General features: G+C 40.1%; 1 protein-coding gene across 1 annotated transcript in view; it reads right to left on the bottom strand.

Annotated features, from left to right (window-relative positions):
* Positions 1-1,259: 1,259 nt before the first annotated feature.
* The window catches only part of NEXMIF (neurite extension and migration factor), a 294,385-nt gene continuing 275,920 nt past the window's right edge, over positions 1,260-19,724 (bottom strand). The window contains 4 exon segments of the mRNA XM_006136182.5: positions 1,260-8,944; positions 8,947-9,049; positions 9,656-13,946; positions 17,869-17,993. Coding sequence (XP_006136244.3) covers positions 8,885-8,944; positions 8,947-9,049; positions 9,656-13,946; positions 17,869-17,944 — 4,530 coding nt within the window. The 5' untranslated portion in view covers positions 17,945-17,993 and the 3' untranslated portion in view covers positions 1,260-8,884.

Here is a 19,724-nt window from a genome sequence, read left to right as displayed (position 1 = left end):
ACCATGTTTACAACAGCCTCTGCTCCTGGAGGCATGGGATGATGTCAATCTCAGTTTGCATTTATTTTAAAAAGTGTCTAATCTTCAAGGTTGCAGAGACCATGACCTGAAAGTATCCGATGCAGTAATGTGTGCCTCAGCCTGCAGTCTGAAATAACTCTAAGGAACAAAGCACCCTCTGCATCTCAATGGAGTTTCAACTCCAAGACGTACTGTTTTCAGAAGCATTGCCCCCACCAACCTAGCAGAGACTGAGAGTGGTAGAAAGGCACAGCGAGCTAGACCCACTCTCACAAGCAGTTATAGTCCACCTGCTTCTGTATACCATGTGGTTACCCTGCAGCAAACCCTGTTAACTTAACAGGAAGTGCTGTGCCACTGACCATACCTCTTGAAAAGAGAATGGTCATTTTCACTCCATGCAGTGAGCAGGCCTCAGAGCAGAGGCAAAGCCACATCATAAGCAGAATGGGGGTGGGAGAGGAGGGGAAAACAGTGCTACTGGAGAGAACTCTGGTGTGCCTAGAGCCCTGGATTAGGAAGCCCTGCCTATGCATTATATGCTGGCCCTACATAGTCTACTTTAAAAGGTCAAAACAATGGGGAGGGCCATAGTAGAAATCATGGATGCACCATTATGTGGCTCCAATCCCCTTCCAAACAGGCAAAAAGTGGCTGTATTCTCTGTCGGAGGCCACAGACTGGAATGAGAACCAGAAGGGGAAGAGAAGGGCTGCACTACAGCTCCACATCTTGGCAAGTCCTACATTCAGAGGATGGATTTCATCAGCTCAAGTGGTGGGAGTTCACAGTTCGGAGACACAGTGTAGGTGCTTTCACCACCTCTTAGGTTCAGTCCTACTTTGCACAGGGTGGGCAGTTCTCTCGAAGCCATGGATGTTCTTTGCTCATAGCATACTTTTCCAATCCAAACGCAGTTCTTACAACTCACTCTTCAGAAGAGATCCAGGATTACTGATTGCCAGGTGGGATTTTACAGGCCCTGTTGGAAAATCATAAAACCCTGCGCTCTCTGGCACGCAATCAGAACAATTTTTAAGAGGCAGCCCTCTGCCTGAAAATCGTTCAAATGATGGCAATGCAGGGACTTTGTATGCAAAAGCAATATTGAAGAGTCTAGCTGTTAGCTCTCCTAAGGCTTAGGGACATTAATTTTCCTCCCCCCCCCCCCCAGCACAGGATGAACATGCACCAGAGAAACATGTTAGTGCTGAATGTCTCACCCCATGCACCTCTTGTTGCTCACTCTTCCAGGCACAAAGATCTGCTTTGATAACACGTTTTCCAAAGTATTTCAGTCAAAATCCAGTATTTATAAAAAGAAATTAAATGTGATTTTTAAAAAGCAGTTTGTACAAATGACACAATACAGATCAAGACATCAATTATGCCTGGATATCTTTTCACACAGTACGGCAGAATCTTTAATTTTTACTTAGACAGCACTCCCTCCAGCCCCCTTACATGGGCAGAATATAATGTGTGTAACATTCCTTCAGCACCTCTACTAGTGCAACATTTCTCTTTAGTACTGCGCCACATCTAGTAGGAGATACAAACCCACAAGCTTCTGACTTACAAGTAAAGGTACTCCCAACTGAATCACAGCAACTCAGCATTGAAGCCCGCATCCTGCAAAGCACTTAGGCATGTGCTTGCAGTTTAAGTTGTCCCAATTAAGCACATCCTCAAAATTAATCAGATGCTTAATTGCTTTTCTGGAACAGGTTCTAGGCAAGTATTAAGGAAGCACAGGAAGTCCCAGGAACCATCCCAGCACCCCCCATAATATTAGTCTGGCTGCCTTTACTCCCCCAGCATGGGGGCAATAGCATGGCTGGGAACACTGAACATCTCCAATTGGATGTGCAGCAGATAGCAACTGAAACACTGTTGAAGGAGAAGCACATACAAATCCTTTGTGAGCCCAACTCCCTTGCAAGTCTTATGACTGTTGTTGGTTCCCCCAGACACAATGCTCTGTGGCTACTTCATCTCTACAGCTTGTCCAAAGAACAGTGGACAGAGCGGAACGTCAATCAAACTTATCCCCATTTTTAAACCAACTATAAATCTTTTCCAGGTTTCAACAACTTTCAAATTTCAAAGAAACTGGAAAAAATTCAGAATGCTTATGATTTCCCCCTCCTCACATTAGCCCTATGTCGTTTGTCTGCACCCTCCCAATACAGCTCACCTCTAGTCTAGAAGACTGATGGCCCATGGCCTTTAAGCCCAGTAAAACTGGCCATCAAAAGGCTGTAATCAGGAATGCACAAGAGATTCCATTAGTCTCTTTTTTCTAATAATAATGATTTTTTTTACAAATTCTAAATTCAATAAATGAGAGTTTAATTTCTTTTTTCATACATGATCTTAAAATGAGATTTTTAATTTTTTATTTATTCCATAAACAATATAACAAAACTCAGCAAGTTAACAATATGACGTTTTCACCATACAGAGTCAGTCACAAATATTTAAAACCTTTGCAACAAGAACAACAAAACCAAAAATATTACAAGAATAATTTACAAGAGGATCTATAAAACAGCGAAGCGCTCACAAATTTTCCAGTTTCCTTTACACAATATCACTACACTCTTTCACAACATTTCTTTTTATTACAAAATTCCCAACAAAAGTTTAATTTTTTTCTTTGTATTTTGGTTTTTAAAACCAGAAACTTTTAAGTATACATCCTTTTATTAACACCCGGAGGTGCAAAAAAAAGGAAACCTCACACATACAAACACTTCACAGCACTTTTCTAAGAAAAATATACACTTACAAAATATTTTACAAATTGGCACACTTAAAAATATACAAGATTTTGTAGGCGTCTTAGAGTGATCCTTAAGAATTATACTTCAATTGACTCTACAGAATATTTATAAAGCTTATTCTAAAAGAAAAAAGGCAAATAATTTCCAAACATGTTAAAACTGTAGTGTAAAATGTTAAACAGAAATGGATATGTTACATTCATAAAAAGGGCCATTTACTATTTCTTAAATGCTCAGGGGGATAGAAGTTATTTTTAGCACCATAAAACAGTAGCAACTTACTAAAGAGGTGCCTCTAGTTCTATGGAAGTTAACTTAAGGAGCAGTACATTCAAATCTCTGTAGGCAGCAGTCAAAATGTCTACAGCCAGAGCTGCAGGCAGTGAAACAGAGCATCTCCTTAGATTCCTACCCTGCTTCCCACTGGGAGTAAAAGACAAAAGGAGTTTAACTGGTATCTTTCTTTCTTTTTTTCTTTGTTTATTTTTTAAATCTTCCCTTTGTGCTTTTGAAATGTACATTTTTCTATCTACCAAAGGGCAGCAGTGAATACAAATTTTATATCTTGTTTCCCTTTGTACCAAGTCTTCACAGGCTCAGCAAACGTATCTAGCAACACAGCTATCACGTGAGATTGAGGGCACCCTCCTTTATATAGATCCAAATTCTCTTAGATGGCTGTTACTCCATTGCCATTAGTGTCACTTTTTACCTGAGAAACAGATTTTAAAAGCCTTGCTTCTACCACGACATTGTACGTCATTTATTTTTTGCATTATTTTACACACTGAAAAGATAATGAGGCACATTCTCAAATAAGATGTCAGTGGCTTGAGCCATGTAACTTCCACTAGACTTTTTGGAAGCTGCATAGGAAAAGTCCGGTACACCAAGTTGAGAAAGTACAGCTCAAGGACCTGATCCTGCACCAAATGAAATTTATGAACTTGGTTCTCTTCTCATTTACACCAACTTCAATGGAGTTTCTGACTTACACCACTGTAAGGCTCTAACCCAGCAAAGCAAATAAGACTGCTTTAAGCACATGATTAGTCTCATGGTATTAGGCATGTTTGGTCAAGTATTTAAAGTTAAGCAAGTGCTTAAATGCTTCACTAGACTGGGGCCTAAGTGAAAGATAACTCTAATCCAATGGGTGCCAATGTTGCAATTGCTGAAAATCTTTATTTTGGTTAATGGTAGACTGAGCTATAATACCAGAAAATAGCAGCAAATTTGATCTGTCAACAATAAAGTTATGCCCATGGCAAATATTTCGCAAAGCAGGCATCATCCATCCAACTGAATGCAACCATTTTTTCCCTTTTGGCTACATCTACATTGCACTCTCTTGTACAAGAACATATGCAAATGAGCCACAGCGATGAATATCGCTGTGGCTCATTTGCATACTTAATGAGCCGCCACTGTAGCGCAAGGGGCTTTTGCACAAGGACGAGCAGTCTACACTGCTCCTTCTTGTGCAAAAATCCCCCTCTTGCGCAAGAGCCATTCTTCCGCTTATTTTCAGGCAGAATGGCTCTTGTGCAGAGGGGGTTTTTGTGCAAGAAGGAGCTGTCTGGCTCCTTGTGCAAAATGGCAGCTCATTAAGTATGCAAATGAGGCACAGTGATATTCATTGCCGTGTGTCATTTGCATATATTCTTGCCCAAGAGAGTAGACGTAGCCTTTCAGTTCAGTCCCTGATTCAGCATGATATGAAAGCACATGCTGAAGTTTTAAGCACAGGAGTAGTTCTATTGGCCATATCTGGACTATTCACATGGTTAAATACATTGCTGAATTGGAACTCTAATTCATTATTTGTGTTCCTTATTCAAGAAACACCTATGCTAAAAAAAGGGAGAGGGTCAAGGGGGGCAGAATACATAACGAAAGTTAATTCCTTTTATGCTTTTTGTGTACTGAAGTTCCCCTGTATTAATTTTTGTCTTTACAAAACCTCTATATGCAAGTACCACTAACAAAACAAAAAGGGGGCAGTAGTGGTTGTCATTTAAAATCAGGTTGTCACGAGCATTTATTTTGAAAAGAAGTATTCCTCATAATGTACTTACAAAAAGAAAACAAGAGCATTTCCCTATAAATATAGGAGGCACCAGTCCTGCTAGAACTGGGATTAGCAAATGCAGCATTCTCCTCACCATGACTCTTTCCAGTACAGGGATTTGCTCATTCAATTCTTGGAACTGGAATGAGAGCAAATGAAATTGGGCCAGTTTATTCCAATCTAAGCCAGGCTAATAATGGGTCCTTTTACATTGATTTGTTTGTCCCTACATGTATTCTAATTTATTTGATTATACCTCACTGAAACGGAAATCTGCCAGAGTTGCAGTACAGTGCGTAAGAAAGTAAAGATACTATACAATTTATATAGCATCCTTCATAGAAAGGATAATAAAATGCATTTATTGTAAGAGTCAAACAAGATACACTGAAAACACGGACTTCAAGGCAAGCTGTAACAGGAAATGGCTTAGTGACTTGTAGTAAACATCCCACATCGATGAGCCAAAAACATATAAAATAGCAGACCTGTGAGGGATCCTAAGGAGGAAGACTAAAAGGACGCAAAATGGAGATGGAAGGGGATATAAAGAGAGGGAACAGTGGAGTGAATCCTTGGACGGACCTTGAGGAATTAAAAGGGAGATTAAAAAATGGCAAGAGGACAGTGTATTGACAGGATCCTGAAGTGAGGATTCTAGCTGCAATATTTTGGACCTCCCAGAACTTTTGAGAGGAGTAGTATGCAAGAAGGAAGCATGCTAATCAGGATGATAGAATGATAATTGGTAAAGGCAGCTTTTTTTGACTAGGAACAAGATAAAAACTGATTATGAAAATGTTCTCGAGGTAGCTTTAGGCAGGTGCACAGAAAAGGTAAACAAGGATAGAGCACAAAAATTTGGTTCAGGGAGAATTCCAAGATTTAGGGCTTTACAAGCCAAGTTAAAGGGTGAGTTAGCAGAAGGCTAATGGAGTCACACGTGGAGCAGGGTCACTGTTTCACCACAAAGGTCTTTTGATTTTCAGGAATTCAGTGCAAACGAATGATGTCACAGTCAAAGGCTGACAGAGTCAGGGAGGCCAGAGAGATGGGAGACAGAAGGCTGAAAGAGTGAGTCAAGGGAGATGGAATCTGCACTTAATATTGTACTGAAATGTATGGTAATTGAGTATTAATGGATTTTGCAAGATACAATACAATATTTGAGAAGCTTTATGTACTGTATTCATGTCCTATTGCACATTTCTCAAATGCCATAAATATTGCTGTATGTTTCAGTACAATGTACCTTATTACGAGTCACATACTTGTATGTTAAACACATGTAACACAATGGAGACTGACAGAAATGTGCTTTCAAGTGAGGTCTGAGTCAAAGGGCAGGGAAATGCTATTTCCTAGAATTAGGCCTGACCTAGCTCCATAGGAGCAGCAGCCTAACCATCCAAAATAGCAGCGATCGCCGGTTCCTACCCTCCTACCCACCATGTGCAGAACAGGAAACAGCTCTAGCAACAGTTAGCAACCCTTACTTTATAGAGCAGGAATTCTCAAATGTCACTGCACTGCAGTCCCCTTCTGACAACAAAAATTACTACATGACCCCAGGAGCAGAGACTGAGTTGGCCCAAGCCTTGCTGCCAGGGGGCTGGGACAGAGGAGGGGTTGGGCGGAAGGCAAAGACAAAACCCAAGAGCTTCAGCTCCAGGCAGGGGGATTCAGGTTGAAGCCACTACACTTTGGCCCTGGGCAGTGGGGCTTAAGACTTTTGCCCTAGGCCCCAGTAAGTCTAAGTCAGCCCTGGTGACCCCATTTCAACAGGGTCAAGACCCATTTGGGTCTCCCGACCCACAGTTTGAAAACCACTGTTTTAGAGCATTTCACCTAGGTTCACTACATAAATACAAAATGCGACAGTGACTTTGACATCACATAGGCCTGGGCTGGTCTCTTCGGGATCCTTTGTATGTGGATGGGAATCTTTGTATGTGAATGTCTCCACTTGTGCAGAAAGAAAGATGGCAGCCTTTTCCCACACAGTGCCATTCACTGGGGTTATGAAGAAGGGCAGGGGACAGGCTATGCTCTGTGACTATTTTCTGCCACACTAGACATTCACTCAGGAATTAATACTGAGGAACACAGCTCTGAGTTAGACATTGCTACTGTGTAGCCATAAGGAGAGACAAGCAATGGAGCCACGGCTTAAGCAAAGCCTGTGGGTAGCGGCCCAGCTTATAGCTTTGGCTTTTAGCGGTTCTGGGGTTCCTTAGACCTAACTCCCCATGGATTTTCTGTGGATTCTGCACTCAGCTTGGGTCCCATAAATCAACAATTACTATGAAATTACAGAGCTAACAATCTGATCCAGAGTTACTCATTCCAAGAGGACCTATAATGTTATTTTTCAGGATAAATCAACTCACAGTAATTACAAAGCAGATTATTTTTTAATAACACTTAATTTTACTTAAGAGATAAGGCTAAACTAAAACCCAAATATTTAAACAATCCCAAATGCTAAGAGAGTTTGGATCCATGTCAGAAGTTTGCAACTCAGTCTCATCTCCATTTTTCAATACTAAATAAAATGGGGAATCGTTTAATATAAAAATGTATAGCCATCTCTAACTCTGCCATTAATATTACAGAAAAAAAGACTATATATAAAACACTTCCATGTACTGCAAACACAAAGTGTATCCCTATCTACTTTGAAATGCCACCTTAATAGTCATGAATATGTTGAGGAAGTGATCTCGTATTAGATTGTTACTAAGGCCCCTCTCCTTTTGAACCCATAATTTTCTATTGCATAAATATGTGACCTAACCTTACTTCCCACTGCTTCCCTTGGCTCCCCGGTTAGCAGGTCTCTTGCATATCAAGGTTTCATAATAAATCAGCAGCAAAATGCACAGGCTCTCAGTTGCACAAGGAAAAAAAGTGATTTTTTGTTATATTTTTCCTCTTGAGAATGCGAGTATGGTGGGGTACAAATAAGGCCTTCTGAAAATACTTTTAGCATTCAATACTTATCCACTGTCTTAATAAAGTCCAGTTGTGTATGATCTGGCCTCGATTTGGTGAGATCACAAATATTTCCATTTTCTCTTTTATTATGTACCGCATGAAAAAAAATTGTTGTGTTGAAAATTATTTTCATTTTAAAATTTCAAACAATATTGGCAATGCAAAGTTAAACACTTAGAAAACACTGAAGCTGTGAGATGAGAGCACTTCTGACAGGATCAGCATAAAAATGTTCAAGAAACTTCTCAAAGAAAAGTAAATAGCAATAAACGTATGAAATGTATTAGTTCTAATTTTATAACTATTTTAGAATTTATCCCAGGTTATTATAAAATATATAAAACTGAGATACAAAGTATCAGCAATATAACTTTGCACTTTAAATGATCTTCAGCTATAGATTTTGCTTTAAGAAAACGGACACTTGAAAAGTAAGCTGTTCTTTAGTCGAGTCCCTGTCAAACTTACCTTGAGTGATTTTCTGAATTCCTCCAACATTTCAGCTCTCTCAAAATTTCATCATTACTTTTTTTTTTTGCTCATGTTTCTAAAGAGAGGACATTACATACAATTTCCCAGCTTCAGTTTTAAAGTTTTTTTTTTGTGTGAGCTTTAAATCACAGGGCAAATCCATGAAATGAGGTAAGTCAATTTGGCACATTTTTAGTTATGTCCATAAAACTTTTGGTAGATTGTATAAGTGAACAACATCATTTTCATTGTGAGTTACACGTGCTTTCAACGGGGTGGTTAATACATAATCACTGGAATGTTTATAGTAAATCAAAAGGCATAGTTCCAGAAAACACTCACAACCCAAAGTTGATAGAGAAGTAAAAATATGTACAGTACAGTCACTTGTTCATAGTTTGGCACAATTTTTGTTGTTGTGTGAGTAATAGTGCATAAACTACTGTACAACAGTATGACTTTTAAAAGTCTTTCACAGAGAATACCAGATTAGGTTTGCTTTCAAAGAATAAATTCCCACAATTTCAAACTCTTCATTTCAGCACTTACATTTCAACATACCACAAGGCATATTTTGAAAGAAACAAACAAAAACAAAAACAAACAAACATCAAATGTCTTTTTAGAAAAAGGAGTCTCTTCTTCAAACACAGGTAAAACCAAAAATGTTGTTTCTGCTTTAAGAAGAATGTAGTCTGATTCCCTGCAGAAAAATCAAACATTTTATGCCATCTTAGTTAGCTTGTGTGGAATCACCACAATAGGATCATATTCTCTAAACTCTGATACAGTAGATGAAGCTTTATGATACAGGTTATGATATAAACAGCAGAGGGGGCTAGAAAGCACTCAAAATTGCCATATGAAGCTCAATTATGAATGAGTTTTCATTTTGAAACTATAGAGCCTTTAGTTAGATATCTTGGCTTTTGGATGCATAACCTCTTTTTTGTGTTTTGTTTTATACAAAATGTTCAAAAAAAAGTCTTTCCTTTTCAAAATCATTAAAAAGAGCATATAAGTAATTGGGGTTTTTTTTCAATAAATAAGTAATTAAAAACTGAAGAAGCCAAACAGCAGAAAAGAGTAGCCTTGTTAGTTTTTTAACCCCAGCCAAGCCAGAAAATTGGTCATTCTTTTAGGTAGCTTGCAAGTAATAAGTATTTTCATGCACTTAAAAAAAATTGTAAAAGGGGAATGTCTCTTTCATGCAACTCTTGCTTTCAGGAAGGAAAAAATGAGGAATAGCGGGCTTAGCAGGTAGTAGGAAAGTTAAGGGTGCATTCCAGCCAGTTTGGTGCAGCATTACCTCAGTTTTTCAAAAGAAGCTGTCACAGATGGGTCCTTATGGGGCTGTTCACGGTCTGTTCGCTTTACTTTACAGTTCTCATCCCTCAGTGATTTAGAACTTGATTTATGACGATACAGCTTTTTATGGGTAGGTCCATTATTGCCTAAAGTGCTCAGGTTACTATAGCTTTTATCAAAAAAGGGAGAGTGAATGTCTATGTTGTACCCAGTTGAACAGTTGGGACGACTGGGATCACAAGTTGTGGCTTTGCCATTATTTTTGCTTGAGCCCTTGTTGCTTGACTTGTGATTCTTTGCAGTTCCCGGGGAATTGCCATTTCCCTTTTTCTTGGACTCTTGCGATGTCCCTGCCAAAATTTTGAGAGTTTTCAATTTCAGGCTGTTCGATTCAGGTGACCGGAATATATCTGGGACACTGCTATGGCCTACAGGCCCCCACAAGGGTTCAATTGAGGCCATCATAAATCTCTGAACATCTGCCATTCCAGATGCAATGTTGGATAAAATATTGGAAGGTTCCTCAAATTCTCTTTGATCATCATCAAGGAGGTTGTTAGTGTTTGCTATGTTAGTTTCAGACCAGCCTGTATTATTGTCTTTTCTTAGTGACCATTCACCAGAAAGTCCATTATGCTTCCCTATCTTTACAGAGGTTGGACTGCGGTGCTGAATGCATTCAGCTAGTGCCTTTGTAGTTGAGGTTGTATTATTTAACTGATTGACTGTCCTGCTACCAACTGCTTGAGCCTTTTCACCATTGACTCCAGCTGCATTTTTCCCTTTTCTTGTTGACTTGGGAGTTTGCCTAGAATTCTTACTTTGTGGTTTATCAGTTCCTTTATTAGTTTTAGGAGATTTTTTCCTAGTGTTTTTCTGGGGAGAACTTTGGTTTGTACCTACATTCTTGCTGGATGAACTTTTCCTCTTTGATTTTGACACTTTGCTATTGGTGCTAATTTGACCAGATGGCTCATTAAATGTTGATAAGCATGGACTTTTTTCAAGGAGACTAACAGAATCCTCATCATTAAACATATGGAACTGAAACTGATGATTATTTAAAGTAAACCCATTATCTGCCTGATCCTGGGTCTGAAGAACCCCACAGTTCCACTTGACCTTTTCAGTATTGCTTAGCACGGTCTGAGTGGTCTCCTGAAAACCTTTCAGATTGCCTAGCGATTTGGTGTCTGACACAGTTATCTGAGGGGAAAGATTGGGGGTGTCTGGAGGAGACATTTCCGAAAGTGATGACTGACGGAACTTATCAGGTGTGAAGTTGGAGATGTCTAAAAGATCCGTAGACTCTTTCAAAGGGGTTATTTCATCTATGCTTTGTTGGATCACTAGCTTGGGACTGCAGTGGGCCAAGAAATCATCATTAATATCATCTTCGCCATCCTTTTCACAAGACTTTAGACTTAAAGAACTGTAATTGCTTGAACTAACTGACAATGAGCCCACTGAATCAAAACTAATGAGTCTGCCGTCATCTGTGCTTAGTGTACCTCGTTGGAAATGAAAGCGCCCCTCTCCATTATTAAAATGACATGACTGATAAGAATCGTCAGACTGTACTTGTTGGTTATCTGGCGTATATTTTTTTTGGTATAGCAATTTGCTGCTATTCAGATTTACTTGACTATATCCAGAGGCTGGAAGATTGTCTGCTCCTGCTGAGCCACCAAACTCGTTTGATAATGCAGAAACCTCCCTCAAGTCACTTGCAAATTCCTGATGGTTGCTGCTGGCAGCCTTGTTGGCTGGCCACATGGTACTGAAGTTGGTCTGATCAATTTCTATGTGGCCTGGTGACTGCTGCAGTTCAGATTCTGAAGGCGGGGACAGCACACAACTCTGGGCTGTCTGCAGAGCAGAGAACGGCTTTTCTGCCTGAACAATGCTGGGGAGGGAATGCTGCTGTTCCGAGGGATGCTGGGTGAAGTAGGAGATACCAGTGTTACTTGACAAATCAGAAGCATCTAACAATGTCTGCAGATACCCGCCAGGGATCAGGGGTACATTGGTGGTGATATTAGAAGATGGTAAAGCTTTGTCTGGAGAGCAGGCGGCTGGCAGGAAATTAGCATTTTTAACAACCTTATCCTCATGGCACTCAGAAATCTGGGAGCTTTCTGAAGCACAAGGAATATTTTCATCCTTCAAATTAGCTGCTGTGTCCTGATTTTCCAAAGCAGGAGAGATTTCTCCCACACTGGTGGCAGCTTTGATTTTCTTACATTTCAACCTGGCTTCACTTTTGAATTTGATTCGGCGTAGCACTTTCCTCTCTGTTCCCTTATAGTCCCTTTCCTCTGATTTGTACTTCACTGAGGCAATGCCTGTGATGTCATTTAAATGTAATCCATTTGCACAGCTGGGGGTAGCTATGGCTAATGCCTGCATCCCTTTCAGGCCTGCATCCTCTTTACTGCTGCAAGGCTGCTTCTGATCAGAGGAGTAGGACCCCAGTTTGTTCACCGATTGCTCAATGGCTTTAATTCTTTGAATCCTGTGCCTATTTGCTATTTTGCATTTTCGCTTTCTCGGGTGAGGGAGGAATGAGGCATCGGAGCCATTAAGATAGAAATTCTGTTTGTGATAGAGAGATGATCTAAGATAATCCATCCGGCTCTGATGCTTCTCTTGCCAGAAGCCCTTTAGTGGGGCCAGTTTTTCATACTTGCAAAGCAGTTCCTCACTGAGTGTAACAGTTGTCTCATTGGCATTGACTTTACTGAGCTTCACCAGCATATGCTTCTCCCCTTTAAATCGGTTAATGATGATGTACTTGATGATAACTGGGGGCTCCTTGCGAGATACTTTTCGCCTTTTCTTGGGGCACCAGTCATCATCATCTTCCTCTTTGGGTCCATCCGGGAGCCACTCTTTCTTATCCAGAATCTTCTCGCTCTCGATGGAATCCACATCATACAAGTAATCATCACTGTATCGCACTTTCCTCTTTGCCCGCAGCCCATAGTTCTGCTGAATGAAGGAATTGGAATGTTCCCTGGATAGATACTTACTACAGTCCTTAATATCCCGCAGCACATCGTCCGAGGACTCTGTGCAGGTGCTGTCATCGCTGAACTCCCCGGAGTCCTCTGTGGAATTCACAGAATCCAAGAAGTGGCTCCTTTTAGGGCCTATATACTGCACCACCTCTGTACTGTTGCAAGTTTTGTTTAAGGCAACTTTCTCCTCCTCTCCTTCCTCCTCCTCTCCATCCTCCTCTTCTTCCCCCCAAATGATGCCCTCTTCAGATTTGAATTGGGAAGGATCAGCAGCACCACCAGCTCCTCTCTTCAGGGTACTCTTGCTGTCCCTTTTAGTGCAGTTGCCAAACACACTGGGAAAGAAGTTGAACTGGGCATCCTCTTGCAGAGCACTGGTCTTCTCTCTCACGTTGTCTTGAAAAGATTCATATCTAATCTTTAAGGAGCAGACGTCACTTCCCAAGGTTGAATCATCATCATCAAACATATAATTATCCACATCTTCCTCAGAAAACAGGTTTACAGAAAGCTCGTTCTTGGAGCAAAGGTCAAGCAGCTCAATTTTACTTTCACTAATGAAAGATTCAAAATAGCCCCATTCCTGGTTGGGATTTGTTAGTAAAGGTTCCTCACCATTGCATTTGTCTAATAGTAATCCCTCATAATAATTTTTCTGAGTGGGGTCCTCTGAATCACTGTCAGATTTCTCTGCATCTCTTTTGTCTGCTGCCCTCGATTTATGCATAGGGAAGCTTAAAAGCTGGTCTGAAAGCAGTTGATCCCCATATCTCATGGTTTCTCCTGTGCTCATGCAGTGAATCCCTATATCAGAGACTGAACAGGTATCATAATCCCTATTTATATCACCCACTTTCAAGCTTATTCCCGGCTCTGCATCAATGCCGTCCTTTGATTCAATAAAGCAGCCTAGACAGGTCCGGCTTGGCTGCATCAAGCAGTCACCAGTCAGAGCTGACATGCCTCCGGGCTCCATAATTGTGAATGGAGCCTTCTCACAATCGCCTGGCAGAGACCAGGAGCTCATGCCCTTTGTAACACAAGATGTAAGAGAAATAGCGTGTGCAGACGAGTCATCTGAAGTGTGCTCAGGTACATCAGTGAGTCTCAGAGGAGAAGGAGGGCTCAGCAAACAGGGCTTTTTTGATGTCAGAGGCGGCAGCACTCGGTGGCACACTTGATTTTCCTTCTGAGCTATTGTCAAGGCTGAAAGTGTAACTGCAGCATCTGCAGCAGTGCAAGGCTTCTCATCACTGTCTGGGTCATGTGACTCTGAAGGAATTGAAAGAAAAAGAGAGGGAGGAAGGGAGGGAAAAGGAGAAAGAGTTAATTTAAGAACCTTGGGATTCTGATTTGATTCTTTCCTCCTCCTCTTGTTATGTTTTGGGAGATGATTTTTGCAAACAAATTATCTGAAAAATATCAGGGTCTTTCCTACAAGACTGCAATGTTTAATTTGTGTCACTAATTAATTTTGTGAAGTATAAAAAAAAATGCAAACATGCTACCCCCTGTAGCCTTCTGGCACATGAACGGGGTTATATTTAAAATACCACTGATACTTGTTTATTTTTAAAAATATACATGCTGCTAAGTGGATACTACTATGTCAAATCTGGGTAAAAATAATTAAAGTCTAATAGAAATGTTCCTATTAATGTTTTTTAAATGTAATTGCAATGGAAATAAATACTTAAATAAATATTCTCTTGAACATGTGGGTTGCAAATACACATGCAAATTGTTAGTGCTCAAGAGTTAGAAAGTTACACTGATTTAAAAATGGAGAGAATTAATTTTTGTGTGTCCTTTAACATGTACTGATACCTGAGTAAGAAGAAAAATTATACGCACATACACATGTACATAAATGATCTTTTCTATTAATGTGGAGACAGATTCTTATACCCTTACTTATGTTGAATCATCACTTACGTCTTAGGCAGGTCTACTGAAATCAAATGAACTACTCAAGGCAGAAGGCTCTATTCAATACTAATGCGTGTGGCAGAATCTGACCCATACTGAAGTAGCAAATACAAATAGATGTAACCAACAATGTGTCTATAAAAAAATATATGAGCCTAATGGAAACAGTTTGAAGTGCCAGGAAAAGGAAGAACACTGTGAAAAGGACTTGTACATACAGAAAGATTTGGTATCCATGCCATCTACTATAATCACCTTTATCAAGAGTATTTATTTTACACTGAAACAGATGAGAAACAATTTAATGTATTTATGCCAATATACACTAGCTTAAGGAAGCTCCTCACTACTGGCAATCTTCAGGGTTGAGCCACTTTTAGCTTTAAAGCCTTAAGCAAGTAAGTGCAACCTACAGCTGAAGTGATTCGGCATGTGCCCAGCATTCCAAATAACGCTACCATTGGAGCACTGTGAAAATGGCAATGGAATGTTTTACACACACAGGCACATTACTCTCTACCTTTAAACATATATAGCTTTAAACTTACTGAACTGTTTTCCTTGAAATATGGGTTGTTTTTCCTTTTTCGGGAGGACTAAAAACACCTTTGTGTTCCTCAGTTGAACCCATTTTTTAGTTTGAGAGTTGAAAAAATTTCAATTGAAGTATATGGGAAATAGTTTTTTGGACAGCTCCCTTAACTTCAAAACAAAAGAAAAAATTCAGGTCCAATTAAAGAAAAAGAAAAGAAAAATATCCACTTTGAGCTGACAGGAAGACGGGGAATTGAAGCCCAAAGGAATAAGTCTCTGCAAGCAGTGTTCCCTCTAAGCTGCGCAGCAGCACAGCTTTACTGGTGATTCATGAGCCCTGCCCAATCAGTCAGCTCTGTGCATGGAGCCCTGAGCCTCTGATGTGGCGGAGCTGATGAATCACTGGTGAAACTGTGCTGCCCTGCAGCTTAGAGGGAACGCTGTCTGCAAGTTTCAAGGACATGAACAAGAGGAGCTAAAATGACAATGGTAACTCGATGCTAAAGCATTCACTGGCAACTGAATAATCTCGGTTTTCTAGAGCTACACCTACAAAAATGAATTTTAGTTCTTTGAGATGCAAATCCTGAAAAATGGATTTTCTAGGGACTGTGTAGTGCTAAAGTTCAGATAATATTCAGTCAAAAGGTGTATTTTCCCAATGGACTGTACTGGCTTCAATGAACAGTGGCTAAGAGCAAAGAAGAGCATTTCAGACTCAGCTATGGATTTTTGGCATAGTTTTTGGTCACAGTTTAAACATTATTTCAGTATTTTATGGTACCTGCCTACCTTTAGTTTCTGACTTTCTAACCTTGTATTGATCCATGAGAGGACCCTGCCTTTTATCCCAAGAATGCTTAAGAGCGTTTGGTGAGGGATATGGTCAAAGGCTTTTTGAAAGTCACAGTATATTATCTCTACTGCAATCACCCTTGTCCATATGTCTGTTGACCCCCCTCAAAGAATTCTGATATATTGGTGAGGCAGGATTTCCTTTAACAAAAGCTGTGTTGACTCTTTCACAACATATCATGTTCATCTATGTGTCTGGTAATTCTGTTCTTTATTACAATTTCAACCAATTTGCATGGTACTGAAGTTAGGCTTATGAGTCTGTTATTGCCAGAATCACCACTGGAGCCTTTTAAAATAATGGCTGTCACATTAGCTATCCTCCAGTCACCTGGCACAGAAGCTGATTTAAGTGATGATAAATTACATCCCACCAGTGCTGCAATTTCATATCTTCCTTCAGAAGAGGAATGATGGCATACGAATTGACATGCTGACTAAGTCACTATCCCCAAGACTATAGTGATCCTCACATGACCAAAGATACTGACATCAGGACATAACCTGCTATTGCTTCAGCATCAGGACATAACCTGCTTTTGGTTCAGCATCAAGTGACTGCATAGCATGGAAAGATCTGGGCCAAAAACTTTAGAAAATTCATTACTATACTTCAGTATTTAATTGAGACATTTTTCTGTTTCTGTTTATTTAACAGAAGTAGTATCCGATTCTACAAATCAAATCATTTTCTATTGACAAGGTAACCATTGATTCTGCTTGGTAGCAGTAGATTAGGCACAGGCATAATGGCCAGGAAATCTCTTTGTAGCTCTAGCAACTGTCACCCACTATTACTTTACAGACTGTTTGCATGTATCTGATAAAGAAAAGATTGGCCGAAACTGACAGCTAGATTCTGAATTTTGTCATGCTGTAAGTCACATATGTGTGTTTCATATCTTACTAACCTATTAGGTAATACCACTGCTGTTCATCTATACATCTGGATTTACAGTTGTGTGGAAGAGAATAGACTTTGCACCTACAGACTTACAACACAATTACCAAATTCGTTTTGATAGGATACAAAGCTCTGAGCCTAAAACAAATCACAGGATTGGGCTCTCAAAAATCCAATAAGGTCAAATATCAACAATCAAAAGGATTAAAAGGCCAATACAAGGTTTAAAAAGAAACATGCCATGTATGTTTAAATAAAGTTTAGGTATGCTGCAAAGAATGAAAATGCTAGTTTTTTATCTCAATGCTAGAAACTTGAAGAATAAATGACTTCAGAAAATGCTCAGAGGCATTTTTATTTTAATCAGGTTTGCAGGAAAGCATCTCACTGAAGAATACTTTTAATTAGTTATTGCTTTCGTAAACAACTATGAGAAAGTTGAAAATGACAAAAGACAAAGCTAGATGCAGGAAATTTGGGCATGTTCTTGAAAGATGCCAATCAATCACGTTCCACTGATTTCAATGGGAGTTGAAATTACTCAGCAGTTCTCAGGATCATGACTTTACCAGTAGAATGTGTTGTTGCACAGAAAACATGCCTAGAATTCTAATGTGATCTTGGGACAAAGTTGGAGGGGGCATGCTGCCAAAATGGTCACAAAAGCATGTGCAGTTACCAGTAAAAAAAAATTTAAAAACCCAACACAACACCCCACCAAAATCACCAATTCAGATCTGTGTGTGGGCACTCACATATGTGTGGGGGAAAAAAAGCAGCAGTTGTTGCTTAAGGTTTAAAAACTGAAGATTCATAGCTGCAGCAACATATTTGCACAAAATATCCATCTGCCCCAGTGCTCTACATTTTGAAGATGTCTGTAAAACTCAGAAATTAAATATATGAACTAGGAAAATAGGTTGGCTTGCTGTTATCACTGCTGCTTCATGTGTTGTAATTAGGTTTCCTTACCATTTTCTTTCACCCCATTAATCAGGATAGTTTCATGGTCTTCTGAGGCACAATCCTTATCTTGTTGGTCATCCATCAATTTAACCTCTTATTGTTCATTCCATGCTCTGCTGCATTTGGCCAACCTGTACATTTTCAAATACATAATTACAGTCATTAAAATTCCTGAAATAAGCTCACAGAACTGTGAATAAAAGAAAAAAATACACACACCAACTAACCCCATTTAAGAGAAACTATTTATTACAGCAAAGTTGCTATCATATTTTCACTCTTCTACTCCAAAATCTCCCCAGTTCAGTGTATTTCAATTGAGTTAAAAAGATATGCCCCATTTTCTTCCCAAAAGAATAACAAGCATCAGTAACACAATTGCTTTGCATTTTCCGAGGAAATTTTCACTACCCCTAAGAATTTAATTCTGTGTAAATCCAAATTTCAGTGATTCCCAAGTTTGTTAAAAAGATTTCCAGCTTCCAGATACCAACATTGTCCACTGCTGTGGTTGCAAAAATGTTTCATTCAGTGGACCACAAAGCCCAGTAAAAGAGCTACAGACGTATTTTGATAAGAAAGACTCCCCATATTTTTGGGAAAATTTCCCATTCATAATATAGGCATCATTTAGAGTATTTGCATATAACTTTAGCTAGATTAACATTTAAGTATGACAGATGCTCTACATTTTCCCGTTACAGTCTGCTTAATAATGTCTCCTGCCTGTTAAACATGCATTCAGGAGATACAGCGTCTAAAGTAGAGTAGTAAGTAAGCCAGCTTGACTTCTTTGGAATGGGCTGCTTGCTGTGTGAGGAATCTTTGGTAGGAGGAGTACTGCAAAGTGGTAAGGACATTAAACAAATCCATTCCACCCATCTCTTGTGGTTTTCAGGTGGAAGACAAATGTGCAATGATCATTCATTTCAAATAACCACAAGTGAGTATAGTCAATGATTGTACATTCGGCTATCCATACCTCTCACATTTGAACTGCTTGCTCATTTCAAAGCACCACAAATATTACATGGGGGGAGGCGGGATGAACTCACACTCTGATCATGTCTATGGAATGCTGCACGCTTTAATAAATGCCCCTATTTATTTGAATCTGCCATCATCTCTTCAGTGTCTAGTGGTGATTCACTAACCGAGAAAAGTCAGAACAGGACTGAGAAGCTGAAGCCAGTTCCCTCACAAGTAACTTCCATCCCATCTGAGTAAATTTGACATTCAGGGTAAACACCACATTCTCCAGAAAGAAAAAACACAGATACAGACACAAACCACAAGCAAGCATGGACAGCATGATCCCAATAGGGTTGCCAGGGGTCTTTTTTGGGGGGCTCTGTCCGGTCAAAAAAAAAATCCAGAAAATACCGGACATGTGCACTGTCTGGTATTTTCTGGTTTTCCGACTGGGTGCTCGGAAGCCTGGCGCGGGGAGTGGCCTGATCGGTGCTGGGAGCCCTGCATGTGAGGAGAAGGGGCAGCTCGGTCCATGCGCCTGCGCGCTGGTCAAGCGTGTGGTGAAGCCACAGCCGGACTAACCTGCGCTTTGCCTGGACCATGCGGGGGCAGGAGCGCCCTAGGAACTGCACTGCCCAGGTCAGTCTCGCTCCCCACCAGCTGATACGCTCCTCCTCCCCACACTCCCTCCTGGCTGGCCGATCGGTTCTCCCCCACTTCTCCTCCCGATCTTCCCCGGCCAGCCCTGCATGGAAAAATATAACCTGTAAAATAAATATTCTACTGCGGGTTATGAACTGCCTGGCAAATGGAAGCTGATCAATAGCTATCATCTCTATTTATGAATATGTCTTAAGATACACATTCCTCTATACACACAGAGGCCCATA

This window comes from Pelodiscus sinensis, chromosome 13 (assembly GCF_052426305.1).
Source record: "Pelodiscus sinensis isolate ZL-2025 chromosome 13, ASM5242630v1, whole genome shotgun sequence".
In the NCBI taxonomy this organism is placed as follows: Eukaryota; Metazoa; Chordata; order Testudines; family Trionychidae; genus Pelodiscus; species Pelodiscus sinensis.
Note: the sequence above shows the minus strand (reverse complement) of the source record. Positions and strands in the feature narration are given on the sequence as shown.